The sequence below is a fragment of the Ipomoea triloba genome, chromosome 2 (genome assembly GCF_003576645.1).
Source record: "Ipomoea triloba cultivar NCNSP0323 chromosome 2, ASM357664v1".
Lineage (NCBI taxonomy): Eukaryota > Viridiplantae > Streptophyta > Magnoliopsida > Solanales > Convolvulaceae > Ipomoea > Ipomoea triloba.
The window spans coordinates 22,437,977-22,452,976 of NC_044917.1; the positions used below are offsets into that span (position 1 = coordinate 22,437,977).

At 33.7% G+C, this 15,000-nt stretch overlaps 1 protein-coding gene across 3 annotated transcripts; it reads right to left on the reverse strand.

Annotated features, from left to right (window-relative positions):
* Positions 1 to 2,143: 2,143 nt before the first annotated feature.
* Positions 2,144 to 8,483, reverse strand: LOC116011442 (glutamyl-tRNA(Gln) amidotransferase subunit A). Of its 3 annotated transcripts, XM_031251003.1 has the most exons (14): positions 8,186 to 8,483; positions 6,962 to 7,035; positions 6,757 to 6,868; positions 6,411 to 6,635; positions 6,241 to 6,323; positions 6,044 to 6,144; positions 5,332 to 5,455; positions 4,807 to 4,961; positions 4,527 to 4,663; positions 4,257 to 4,427; positions 3,933 to 4,157; positions 3,394 to 3,627; positions 3,037 to 3,219; positions 2,144 to 2,439 (listed from the first exon to the last, which is right to left on the reverse strand). In XM_031251003.1, the coding sequence occupies exons 1-13, from the start codon at positions 8,345 to 8,347 to the stop codon at positions 3,079 to 3,081; spliced, it is 1,944 nt and encodes a 647-aa protein (XP_031106863.1). In that variant the 5' UTR covers positions 8,348 to 8,483; the 3' UTR covers positions 2,144 to 2,439; positions 3,037 to 3,078. The 3 variants fall into 3 exon arrangements, with proteins under 3 accessions (XP_031106863.1, XP_031106864.1, XP_031106865.1); XM_031251004.1 differs by lacking the exon at positions 6,962 to 7,035 and having other exon boundaries at positions 6,757 to 6,873; positions 8,186 to 8,481; XM_031251005.1 differs by lacking the exon at positions 8,186 to 8,483 and having other exon boundaries at positions 6,757 to 6,873; positions 6,962 to 7,033.
* Positions 8,484 to 15,000: the final 6,517 nt, after the last annotated feature.

The window sequence follows — 15,000 nt, forward strand, 5'->3', positions numbered from 1 at the left end:
AAGAACCAATTGCTTCTTAACCGTAAAGAATGGGATAGAATGGAAGAAGGAACTCCACTCATTATTAAACTCTATCATATCCCTCTATTGTGTATAAAGTTTATGGTTTCCATTGGTGCAAATCCAATTACCTCAATTGAAGATGAGAATAAATTCTCCATTGGTAGCAAATGGTTATCCATTAAGCGGAGGAAATCCTATTTAAAAAACATAACAATTAGGCTCCCACTCTAGCATCATTACCTAATAAGTATTATGGTAATTAAGAAAATAATTAATTGCATCAATATTAGCATAATTATTACCTAATAAGTATTATGATAATTAAGGAATTAATTGTACATATATTAGTATAATTTTTTTAGTAATTATTGTGGTAATATTATTAGCACAAAATAAATCATCATTCTCATTCTTTGGTTTAATTATTATGGTAATCTCTATATACATACTTTCATACTTAAAGTGTAATAGTATAATTGAAGAGATAATATAATTGTCGAATAATTATTATGGTAATTAAAGAATTAATTGCTTAATAATTGTTATGGTAATATTATTAGTACGAATTAAATTATCATTCCTATTATTCCGTATAATTATTATGGTAATCTCTCTCTCTCTGTCTGTCTATATATATATATATATATATATATATATATATATATATATATATATATATATATATATATATATATATATATAAGTTTTAATAATATAATACTATAATTACACAGATATTAGTATAATTGCATAAAAATTATTATGAAAATATTATTAGTACAAAATAAATTATCATTCTCATTATTTTGTTTAATTATTAAGGTAATTTTGTGGTAATCTTTATATATATTTTTATATTTAAGTTGTAACTGTTATAAATAATATCATTAGTGCACATAAATATATAACGGACAAATTTATGTCCTCACTTATGATTTCCCAATAACTACATATGATGTACGATATATATGTATATATAATAATATAAATATAATATTATCATATATACCTATATGTAATTATGAAATTGGCAGTTAGATAGTTCATATGAAAATAGTTATTATATAAAAAAATATCTTACACATTTCTTTCCCTAATTTCATCCTAATTCCATTATACCATCTTCATTAGTAATCATTATGCACTCTTTTCCATAACATAAGTGTTTTATGTGTGGCAGTGGATTTTGATTAAATACATTTTAAAATTTAGTGTACTATAATATTATTATTATTATTTTCAAAAAATCACTATAATATTATTATTAGATAGTAGTTTTCTTCCTTTTATAATAATAATAATAATAATAATAATAATAATAATAATAAATTAAGGAATTAATTAAAATTAAGCTAATAATAAAATTAATGAATTAAGTCCCATAAGGAAATAATTGTAATTAAGTTAATAAAGAAGAATAATAAATTAAAGAATTGAAAGTAATTACAAAGTATTTAATTGGTCAGTTAATTTATTCCGGTCACATTTGGCCGGCAATTTGACCAGTGTGATCAAAATTGATAAAAAATGCCTAGTTAAGATACGAAATTAACATTTTTAAAAGTCAAGCAAAAATATCATATAAATATAGAAGATGTGTAATTTATTATATGTTTTCTATTAAAATCATTTTATCTTCACTATTTTAAGTTTTATTTTTTTGAGTACCACTGACTCTGTTACAGAGCTGAAGCACAAAGAGTTAATATCGTTTCCGCTGAGACTGGAAACTCCACCTTCTATATAGTAGTGCAATTGAATGCCACTAGACCACTAGATCTTAACCATCAAAAATTTAAAATCAAGCAAAAATAGTTCATATCATATAATATAGGTAGAAAACTATGGCAAATTATATCATGAACCAAAGTTTATGCTACAAACCCAATCCATAATAATAAAAGTATAAAACTATTGGTTGGTAAAAAAATACTAGTATTAGATATTGATTACTTTTGTATTTAAGAAAATACTTTTAAAAAACTTATAATTATTATTACTTTTGTATTTAAGAAAATACTTTTAACTTTTTTTATAATTATTATTGTACATGTAGAATTGTTAAAAACTTATGAATTTTATTTTAAATTATATGACAGTTACTATTTTTCTAATTTAATTTAAATTTTAAATATGAAAATATATGTAAACGCATGAAGTATTTTATTTATGATACAATAATAAGACCAAACTTGTTAATAACCTCTTACAAGTTACATCCATAATACAGTTCGTTTTCAGACATATGCTCTTTGACTCAAAGAGAGCATTCTCTATTATGTAGTGTTTCGCACAAATTTTTAGGTACCTACTAAGAGAGCAGGAGAGAAAGAAAAAAAAAAAAAAATCAGCAGCACAAATAGCGGGCATGCACGCACCCGAGCACCTTAGACACCCTCTCTTCTCCCTCGCTCTCATCCACATTAGTCTTGAAACCTGCAAAAGAACATCTCCAATAGTTATAAACTTGTAATTTGTGAGAAATTTTTACAAACGTGACTAGAAAAGCAAAGTAGGGAGGGAGGAAGAGAAAAAAAAAAAAAAAAAAGCTGATAACCAAAAGAAAGAAGAAAGGAGAAAAGCGTCATTAAAAGAAAGAGAGAAAAGCGTCATTATTAACGGGTGCATTGCGCTTCACGCAATCAAGGGCACGAAAACTTATTTTTCTTGGTATGGTCCACAATTCTAATAAAAATCAATATTTTGCAGAGAAATTCTCTCTCCTCCACATAAATCTTGCTTTCTCAAAAACCCACACCAAATTTCTATTAGAAGCTTTCTCAAAAACCCACACCAAATTTCTATTAGAATGACCTTACACCGATTATCTAGTAGTACAATGGCTCTGTTGTCAGATGGCGCCATTGTCCCATAAAAGGAATAAAAAGATGGCTAAACAAAATACTGTAGTTTTTTTTCTTTTTTTTTTTTTTATAATAAAAAGAGTTTCTTGTTGAACCGATTGTTCTGATACCATAGAGTCACAACTTTTTCATATCATAGTTAAAATCTCGCCACTGTAAATAAGATTACCTCTATGGACAGCACTGCAATTCGACGGTGTACATAGTTGATCTAATAAGCACGCAGTTGTCTGGGTGGCACAGGGACTATAGGTGGATTTGGGATGTAGTCATTGGGGCCGAGATCGTCAATTGGTGGGCGCTGTTTGTGATGGTCAGTGACCGACTGATACGCCATTGCCAATGCCAAGGCCTGCATTTACATGCCATATATACCAAACAAGTAAAAGGGACGAGCAACTCATAAACATCTTTAATCCACCTTAAAATTTACTACTATCGTTCAGCTGTCTTTGATCCCATTTAAAGAAAAAGATAATATGATGCAAAAGTGATTTTCGATTGAAAGAATGAAAGCGGTACTTACAATATGGTCATGATCGGGAGGAGCATAAATGCCGGTGGTGATTGTAGATCTCCTCCGGGTATCGTTTGAAGGCGCGTTGGATATCTTCTTAAACCCTGTTGGGACAACAACCACGGGCATACCCACAAGATTGCCCACGCATACTTTCTCCCAATCAGTTGCATTTCCAATAAATGCATCCACTTTGAAACTCTCATGCACTTCCCAAATTAATTTCCCTCTAGCCCTTTGTGCCTGTCAAAAACCCGGAATAGTTAGTCGTGGTAGTTTGTTGTTAGTAAGAGACAAATGTATCTTTGAGGTGACGAGGGAAACGCGCAGCCACTAACGAAGGTGTACACTGGGTAAACCCTGCCTTGTGACCCTAGCCAATGAAGAACCACAAAGTGTTAAACCAGCCTAAGTTATCCATAGCTGACCGGCTCAAACCAAGAGAGCTGAGATTTGAACTCCACTTTGTGGTTACAATTTTGTATCCTTAGCCATCTTGGCCCGGGTTACCCCGAAACAAATGTATCTTATATATGTGAATATTGTACCTGAATATAATCCACCGCAGGTATTACTCGTGCTCGTCGAAGTTCAAGAGGCCATTGATCTTGAGCCTCATACTCATCATCCTTGTTTGAACGCTGCCATTCATCAAAATGAACCAGCATATCGACATCCATTGTGAAATTCAGGATGCCTTGAGCAGACTCAACCGTGTAATTCAGTTCGAATGGAACCACTTTAACTCCTTTTGACTGGAGTACATTAACAACCTGCATTTGCCACAATACGAGACAGACCAGGTTACTGCATTGATATAGAATACCAACTTAGATTTCTAAATATCGAAAGTTATCAATTTAGTAATTTACCTCCATCTCAGCATCCTTAAGATATCCAACAGTAAGTGTCTTGATATCAACCGAAAATGGATCAGACAGGGGAATGTTCCGGGATGAAAGATCATCGGGATCCTTACCCCTGATTGCATCCAAAACGATTGCGCAATCCGCAGCATCTCTACAGAAAGGACCTAATTTGTCCTATCAAATAGATATTTCTTGAATTTCCCAACTCCAGTCAAGGAAATAAGGGTGCAAAACAAAAAGTGGGGATAGGCTAGAAAAGTAAAACGGTGATACCAGGCTCTCGGATATGCTCATAACTCCAGTTCGACCAACAGCTCCAAAAGATGGCCGTATTGCAGTGACACCACAACGAGAAGCGGGGTAAGTCATGGACCCAGCTGTTTCAGAACCAATTGCAAACGGTACCAAACCTGATTCACGAACCCCAAATTTAGTAAATAGCCAAGACAGGTATCATCCCTTCTATAATCCGCCTAATTACATAGAATTCATGTGTGCACTAATGGTCAAAAGTATAACATATAGAGAAGAAAAAATAAAACCTAACAGGTACCTGCAGAGGTGCAAGCAGCTGGCCCAGCTGAAGAACCGGTGGAGTATTCCTCAATATTCCATGGATTCCTTGTCCTACCGCCAAACCAGATGTCATCATATGCTAATGATCCCGTGACCAGTTTTGCAACAAGAACTGCCCCAGCAGCTTTCAACCTGTACTCAACAAGCCATGTATGAGCTTAATAACTTTATCAATTCCCCTGTTAAGAGTCCTACATTGAAAATATAAGAGAGAACATATGGGTTTATAAAGTCATGAGTTAGACTAGCTAGTTGATTGGATTCAATCTTTTAGTGTGGTCTGACCCATGTGCATTATAGCCCAATTGAATGACATTGGCTCAAAAGTTGGTCAGGCTTTTGAGCCTATTGGCCTTCTTGATTTGAGCCAGTCAGCTATGGACAACCTAGGATCACAAGGTGGGGTTTACCCAATGCACACCCTCCGGTTAGGTCAATCTTTGATTACAACACCCCCTTACACTTTCAGACACATCAGTTCTCAGTTCTCACTAGCGACTACCTTTTATAAACCCAAGCCTCGATATCAAGAGTCTGATTTTTAAAAGTTCGGGATCCCCAAGTTGTCTTGTACTGTGGTACTGAAATAATATCCTTCAAACCATATGGAATCCCATGAAGTGCACCTGTTCCCATAAAAAGCAAATAAAACTTACACCTATGACCTATTAATCAACTTCTACATCATATCAACCTACCAGCATATACACCAAAATAATGAAGTAGATCAGCATTTAGATTAAAAAGTAGTAAATGAGTAAATCAATCCTTTTGTAAGCAATACCACAAGAATTAATTCATGTTTCAAAAGTATATAAAAGAATTATAACAGATATATGAAGAATAATTCAGAATTAAAGAAACCCATCTAGTAAAATGCTTAGAAATAAGATGTGTCATTTTGGAGGTTGAAATCTTGGTCCAAAACAAAGGAAAAATGTTATGTTTGCAGCAATTGAGATTTTACTAAATTTTTTAGGCTTAAGGAGAGATGCTAAAGAACCTAGCAGCATATTCTTAAAACCAGCTTTTTTTGGATAGCTCCAGAGTTTCAATTAGTGTGCCAGAAACATTAATAATGTTATGTTGCTCGGATCACAGCAACCGCTCATAATTTCACTCACTTCTGTGTAGAGAATCTATATTAATCTTTCATCCCCACTAAAAAAGCACAAATAAGTAAACAAAAACTCCGTAAAAAGTACAGCATATACCCAAATAGTTTCCATTTGCAAGCAGCTGATCAGCCTCTTTGGCCTGTTGATATGCTAATTCTTCAGTAACAGTGACCACGGATTCCAACACCGGACCATACCTGTCACAGTAAATTTTCCCGAAAATACATCTTACAAAAAGGGGGAAAATAAAAACAGCAAAAAAAAAAACCTATTGTTAATGTAAAACGAAATACCTTTTCAGTCTCTTCAAGAAAATATGAGTAAGCTCCTCCGATGTAATTTGTTTTGTCTTAATGAGTTCCCCCAATTCTGGGATCTGTCAAATTTATCATTGAAGTCTAAAAATGCAAAGGAAGAAAACCGCATATATTGTCTCTAGCAATACAGGTAGTTCGGGACTTACACTCATAAAGGCAATGTCTTCATCATCTCCCGGCCTCTGTACAGACGAGGGAGATGGATAAGAAAATCTTTCTGTCATAGGCTGCACATTTTGGTCACTCCAAGCAGCGTTGAAAACCAATGGAGATGGGTTATGCAAACCGCCATTAGCAGAAGCAACTAACTTCCGGTTGGCTCGTACGATAGGAACATTAAACTCCTTTGCACCCTTTTCAATCTCAAGCATCTAAAACATACGAAACAAAGAACTTATCCACACATCCATATTGAGTAGTTCTTTAATTTGCACCAACAAAATGGCAAAAGATCGTCTAGAGTTCACACATCCATAGAAATTAGTAAATCACCTTTGCCTCGCTGAAGAAGCTCGAGTCCAATAACGCAAACCCACATTTACAGAGTGAAACATTGTTATCCTTCTTCAAACATTCACCACTAGTTTTAGGACCCAACTTCCCACTGTCCTGATGAAAGATGTGAGATAACATGATGAAATCGGAAAGCTAAAATAGCAGAGGAATGATTGTTATCTGACGTTCCAACAAGTCTTACCTGGAAGTAAAGGCCCGGGATTGAACCCGAGCATGCTGATTTAAGATATTCCACACATTTTTACATGTACTACCCTGTTTTACAGAAGTTATATAAGACACATCCAAACATCTTAGGATGAAGTGGAAAATAACAACAGATGATTGAATGGCTCATCATTCTTCCAGTCTTCCAAATTTCCCCAAAAGAGTAAATACCAACTTCAGTCTCACGAATATTAGCAAAATGACAAATTTAACCCACATATTTAATTACTACCAATTTTCATACACGACTATGGTTTTCGTGTCAAAATTGATCATGCCCTCACCCCTCGCTAAAACATGCCGGAATGTGTAATTTGTAAGCATATTTTTGTCCATTCATACATTAATGAAATTGGCTGACTATAAATGAATGGACAAATTACGCAAGTTGGGGTGTTTTAGCCGGAGAGGCGACCAGTGTGATCAATTTTAGAACGAAAACAATAGTCGTAGATGAAAATTGTTAGTAATTAAACATGCATGTGTACTAAAACTGTCATTTTGTTTATACTAATGAGACCAAAATTGTTATGCTCTTCCCAAAATGTTGTTGAATGATAGCAATTAATACCCAATGTTATGTATGGTACTTTAGAAATTTCTCCAAAATGGCCCACATTGGCTTAGCTCAATGGTTCAATAGGCAGTATTTGGAAGAATGAGCTTCAATAGGCAGTATTTGGAAGAAGAAACCAAGCTCAGAATACAGAGATTATGTTCAAAGTGGGACTTCCTCACAAATATTCTGTTGGGCCGGAATTGGAGATTCAACCTTTACGGAAGAAATTTCTCTAAAATGTTGTTGAATGATAGCCATTAATACCCAATCTTATGTATGGTAGTACTTCAGAAATTTCCACTCTTATCATAACTATACTAAGAAATTAAACATACAAATTTATCATATCCTCAAACTTGAAACATATACACATCAGAGCTCTCTAAATTTTTACTGAAGCTCAAATTGTTTCATAGTTTTCATGGCACTGATCCATCATTTCAAGTCACATGACATTTACCATTATTTATAAATTATACTGCAAATAAGAGCTCATATAAGCCACTTAGTGGCAGTGGAAAATGGAAATGCGATTGACAGACACACAAAAGCAGCTGAGAGACCCAAGAATTTTAAATACGTAAATGAAAACTTAAAAGAAAAAAAAAAGTTAAAAAGATATTTTTTTAAAAAGGGTACCATTTGGGTGGAATTCCTCCCAGCAAAGGTGCAGTATTCCGATGATGAAGCAGAGGCGCCGCTGTAGCATAGGGATAATACGATGATGATAAGAGCGAACAACAACGTGGGCTGTGGAAACAACAATCGACGTGTAAACCGCTGCGGCTTCCATGGAAACATGTTGGCTGCGGCCTTTGCCACGTTGTTGAGCCTTTTCGCTATCCTTTTTTTTGGTTAAAAGTATTTGAGTATTTCCCTGTAGAATCCTCTTCTCTTCTCCTCTGCAATTTTATGCAGTCCACCGCCTAATCTCCAACGCTTTGATTTTTTGGTCTTTGGTCAACGTGAATGGCCGGCTAATTTGGAGTGTCAAGTGTAATAGTGAGGAAATATCATTTTTTGTCCTAGGTGAAACACATTTGGTCTTTGACTATTGTTTTTTTCAAATTAGGTGCATGACTTTTTAATTAATATCATATTTAGTTCTCCGGTCTAATTTTCCGATCACATATCACCGGAATTCCAACTAAGTAATGTATAGTAATTAGAAGGGTATTTTAGCACTTTCAAATTTATTTTATTTTTCCTTTTTAATTTTTCTTCTTCTTCCCCCTTTCTTCCTCTCCCTTTCTTCTTCTTCTTCTCACTTTGGCGGCGGTTGTACCAAACCGTCTGCTGCAAGAATTGTGCATCTTGTTATGTATTTTGCTATCTGATTATGTATTTTTATGGCAGGCGTATTTTTATGATTATGCATCTTCTCCGCCCCCGCCACCATAACTTACCGTATTCTTTCCGTTTATGCCAGGCGATCCCGAAGACGATCTGGTGGATAGTTATGGGGGATGAGGATGGGGATGGGGAAGAAGAAGAGTTATGGAGGGCAACGAAATCATGGATGAGCTTGGTGTTGGGGATGAGAACGAAGCAACAGAGGAAGTAGATGATGCAAAGAGAATATGAGATTAGAAAGAAAGTTCTGGTGCCGTATTGAGGTTTGGGTGGAGCCTTGATGAGCTGCATTTTGTTTCTTTTGAAGGCTAAACATTAATTAAAGATTGGTATATCTACGAGGAAGATGATCGAAGCTAGGGGTTTAGAGTAAGATTTTAATGTTCACTGGAATGCTTGCAAGGGAGAAGAAGAAGAATAGGAGAAGAAGAAATGGGGAAGAAGAAGAAAGTCATGCACTTAATTTGAAAAAAACAATAGTCAACAAAATGTGCTTCACCTATGACTAGACCAAAAATGATATTTTTTCTGTAATATTTTACTTAAAAGGAGAATACCACTTCAAAAGTTCAAAGCGACAAAACAAAAGAAAAATCCAAATGCATTCCAAACCGGCCAAAACACAGAGAAGAAATTTGGAGAAACCCAGAAGTCAAAAATGATTTTGAATGGTACCTAAAATGATCAAATGTCGTGGGTTTATGAGGTAATTCCAGCAATGGTATTCCGACTATATTGATTTTTTAAAATTTGTCCTCGATTTTTAATTTGAACAATTTAGGTCCTTTGACTTTTAAATTTTTTTCAATGTTGGTCCTTTCGTCAAATTTTGGTTAAGTTGAGGTCAAATAAAGGGGTAAAATTGTTTGTTCACCTGTATAGTGTATTATTACTCGTATTTTCCTTGTCCTATACGCTATATATATGAATATAATCTCAGTTGAAGAGACTTCGACTGAGATTATATGGCTTCGACTGAGACTTCGATTGAGATTATATTCATATATACAACGTATAGGACATGAGAAATACGAGTAATAATACACTAAACAGGTGAACGGACAATTTTACCCTTTCATTTGACCCCAATTTAACCAAAATTTGACGAAAGGACCAACATTGGAAAGAATTTGAAAGTCAAAGGACCTAAATTGTCCAAATTAAAAGTCAGGGACTAATTTTAGAAAATTAACATAGTCGGAGGACCATTGCTGAAATTATCTCTTTCATAAACTAATGACTTCTTCCAAGTTGCTTCAAAATTATAAAGAACTCAAAACAACCCAAAGACGAAAGACACGAAGTGACAAGTTAACGACATTTTTGTCCCAAATTTTACTGTAGATCGCGGTATCAAAATGACGTCGTTTTGATTAATGAAAACAGAGGGATGAAACGGTATTCGTTTCGCGCAACTGTAGTTCCCTTTCAACACAATTGTAGTATCAGTTCGACACAACTGCAGTATCAGTTCAACACAACTGCAGTTCCAGACGGATGAAACGGCCTCTGTTCCGCGCAACTGCAGTTCCCTTTCAACACAACTGCAGTATCAGTCATGACCATGGTCCACGGTGTAACAACTGCATTTTTGTTTACTTTTATCCCACGACTATTACATATTTTTATATTTAATTATTAATTATTACTTTTTTACAATTAATCTCACGACTATTAAATCATTTTCATTTTTATTCTCTAATATTAAATTTTCCCATTTGGTGCAACAACTTTTAAAACATTGTCATATTTGATACTCTGGCTTAATTTTCAACCACCAATAACCATATTTGTTTGTCCATATTATTAAATATGAATGCATAATAGTCAAGTGTCTTATCTTGAAGGATAAACCGATAAAGTTATTATTTTTATGACATTTTTTAACTAAAAAATTTGATCACCGGCGATCAAAAATTAGGTCGAAAGATAAAATGTGGCAAGATTTTTAAAGTCTTGGGACCATATATTGAAAAGTTAATAGTTGACGACTAAATGTGAAAATAATCTAATAGTTATGGGACTAAAAAAATGAATAACCATGGACTAAATGTAAAAATGATCTAATAGCCGTGAGACAAAAAGTGAAAAAAAAAAAAAAAAAAAACCTCTAGTTCTCTGGCTCCAACCGCCTCACCACAATGCCACTATCCTAGACTCAGTTATTTTATATCATGGACCAAGATTACCTTGCATTATGAATCCTAGTCCAAAACGCATTCAAATTATATCTACGCAGTTAATATATTATATATTTTTAGTTAATAAATTATATACCTATTACAATTAACATATTATTTACATGCATTTAGTAAATTATGTATATGCATTTAACATATTATGTACTTTTAATTAATACATTGTTTACCTAATATCAGTAACATATTATGTACCTGATAGAACAAATAAGACAAATTGTAAGAAATTTGCTATGAAAATAGATTGAATTATAAAAGCATAAAATATTAAGGGTGCGTTTGGTTCGCACATGGAAATCGGAATCGGAATGGGTATCAAATACGTGGTAAGGATAATGGGTTTTGGTGAAAGTATTTAGCATGTTTGGTAGTTGGGTGGAATGGGAATGATTATTAATAGTTGGGAAAAAAATGATGAAGGGAGATGAAACCCTTATTTAATAAGGGTATGGGTTTTGCCATTAATAGGGTATTCCACAACCATAGTAGTATTCACAAAACCTATCAACCAAACACTAACAATCACTTTGATACCCATACCTTATGCTTAAACCCCCCAACCAAACACACCCTAAGTGTTCTTAAGTGTTGTATTGTATTCTTGATTTATTCTGTGAGAGAGAAAGAAGATAGGGAAAGCTATGGTTATTGAGTGGTGTGTGTCTAGAATGAAAATGGCACCCTTTGTCTTGAACGCTTCTCCCCAGGCCCGTTGTTGTGGCCGATCAGTCTAAGGACTTTAATTGATCTTATCAATCAAAAACGAGGATGCTTCTCAATTTAAAGACTTTAATTGATCTTATTGATCATAAACGAGGACACTTCTCCTGAGACCCGTTAGGGCTGATCGGTCTAGAGACCTTTATGGATCTTTATAAATCATAATTATAGTTTCTGATCTTCTGATCGTGCCTGTAAGTCGTTAACAGGGATACTTTTCCTCTCGGCCTATGGGTCAATGTTTTTACCGACCTTGGGTCGTTAACGCAAACGCTCTTCCGCTTGCACTTAGAACCAATCTTGTGATTTTTTATGCTTCATCGGTTTAGAAATCGTTGTTTTTCTAACATTGTGGTCATTATTTTTCTGACATCGTAGTCGTTTGTTTTTCTGACTCTTGGTCATTTGTTCTTTTGACTTTGTGGTCATTTGTTTTTTTTTTTTTTTGGACTCTTGGTCGTTGTTTTTTTTACTCTTGATCGTTGTTTTCTTGGACTCTGTGGTCGTTGTTTTTCTGACTCTATTGTCGTTTGTTTTTTCTGACTCTATGGTCGTTTGTTTTTTCCAACTCTGTAGTTGTTTGTTTGTTTGTTTTTTTTTTTTTTTACCGAATCTTGGTCGTTTGTTTTTTCACTCTTGGTCATTGTTTTTTTCTGATTGTTTTTTCCGACTCTTGCTCGTAATCGCGGGCACTTGTCCTCGTTGGTTTGGAGACCGTAATTTTTTCTGACTTCGCAATGATGGTCGGTGGTGGCGGGGACGACGAAAGGGGGTGATTGGTTGCTCCACTGTTGCAAACAGAAAATGACTTCCCCCAAAAAAAAAAAAGGGAAGTCATTTTCTTGAAAATATCTATTTTCCATTGACCAACCCATTGTTTTCCATTGACTTTAAATTTTCCTTGTTGCCAAATTCTGGAAACCCGAAAGAAATCATTTTCTGGGTCTCCAAATACACCCTTAGTTTACTTTCATTGCTCTTTACTCTTTTCTCTACAAATTGTTCAAATGAACTTTCCTAGCTTTCTATTGCAAATGTGTACTTGTGTTTGACCATACAACATTCGATTTCAAGTGTCCATCCTTTGAAAATGGTATCCGAGAATCTTCATTCTCCAACCCTACTTTTCATTCACCGCTAAACTCACAACTCATCAATTGAGCCTCCTCAAAACTAAACCACGTAAATGTATCCATTGATTGACAATAAGGAATTTTGAAAAACAAACACTTGCTATATATTGAACTGATTTTGCTAGCAATATATTGAACTAATTTCGAATGCTATATTGAAATACTGGCTATATATAGAGAGCTTCAGTTGCTAATGTTTAAAATAAATAATTGTTGTAGGACCGTAATAAGGATCGAACGCCAAAGTACTAGATGTGTTCAGAGCTTAACACGCTAAAGTACTAGGTCTATCAATACTAAACACGCCAACGTACTACGCCTATTCAGTCTAATCATCCGTGTTCAGTCTAATCATGTAAAGAATATTAATGATGAAGACGAAATAAATTTTTGGTAGACAAGGAAGAACACAAGTCATTAACACAAGGTATCATTGACCACGCCAAAGTACTAGGCGTGTTCAGTCTAATCTGGGCATGACTTTTTCTTTTGTTATTTTTTCTAATCAGAGTCGTGTATAAAAATAAAAAAACATCCAACCATTTTGTCTGTAAATTAATCAACATACAAAATTTGACCAACCATTATACTCCCAACTGTCTAAGTGTTCCCAATTCTCATCTTATCATAAAATATGGCCGTTGTTGCAGATAACAGTTGCTAATTGTACATTTGTTGGGGTAGTCAAATTTTTCAATACTCAACACCACCACAACTTTGTTACACAACAACACCACATTTATGGTTTAATTATTGTTATGAATTTATTTGTGAAGTTTTGAATTATTAATTATATTACGGAGTATATTATAGTTGTGTAAGTATTGAATATTTGAATTTGTTAATTATATATTTATTATGTATATATAAGTATTAAATTTGTGGATTATAGTATATCTGTATATATGATGAAGTTGAGAATTTGCAAAATATTTATATATTATATTATATGGTTGTATGTGTAAGTAGGTAGTGAAATGAGCTTCGTGAGACATCACTTGTATGGATCTATAAATATGCAGGCGATAATCTGTCTCCACTCTCCACCCATCTTGCAAAAATAGTTAATTCATTAATCAATGCGTATTAAAAATTTTAAACCTCTATTCCTGTTTGTTGACCATAAGCTCATATGTTGAGTTTGGGAGGCTTCAAGCAAAGGACTTGTTGCAACATCTTTGGACATGGCAAATTTCAAATGCTTCACATTTTAGTTAATCTAAACTGTAATTCTTTTAATAATTATCTATAACTCAACAAATGTATAGCAATTAATCATTTATATGTTCCTCGGCATTTTAGTTTATCTAAACTGTAATTCTTCACATTATTATTTGTTTCATTTTGTGCTTAAAGCAGATAGCTTATTATATTGAAGGTGATACTCTTTCAATTATTTTATTATTTTATTTGTTCTTTTATTGATGTGTTTTTATCATTTTTCTTTAATTCATAATGTAGCTCTGAGAAGTACTTGTGCACTGAAATTATTATTATATTAGAATATGTATCTTAGATTATACTCCGTATATATATATTTGGTAATAATGTAGGATAATTCTATTATATATGTGTTTAATAGTTTGGATTATATAAATGTTGTGTTGGACAATTGAATTTTTTGTTGAACATATAGGGAAAAAAATATATATAAATATGTATTTTTTTTTTATAAAAATAGACAATAGGCGTCTTTGCCAATTCACCTATTGTCATTTTTTTTTGTTAAACACTATACGCGTCTATACTTATCTAGTAAAGACGAGTAGTCCACCTTTACGCGACTTTCTAGTATAGACGCGTAAAGTTACCAACTTTCAACGCGTCTTTCAATTAGTAAAGACGCAAATGACTCATTTTGTACTAGTGTAAGAACCCTCTGCAGGATAGATTTCATTGCCATTGAGAAAGATTATTACTTAGCCAGATTCACGTCGGAGGAAGATTACAATAATTTTGCTAAATATGAATGTCCATTGGTGATTCTTGAACACTACCTAATCATGAAAACTTGGACACCAAATTTTGATCCAACAATAGACAAGAATGA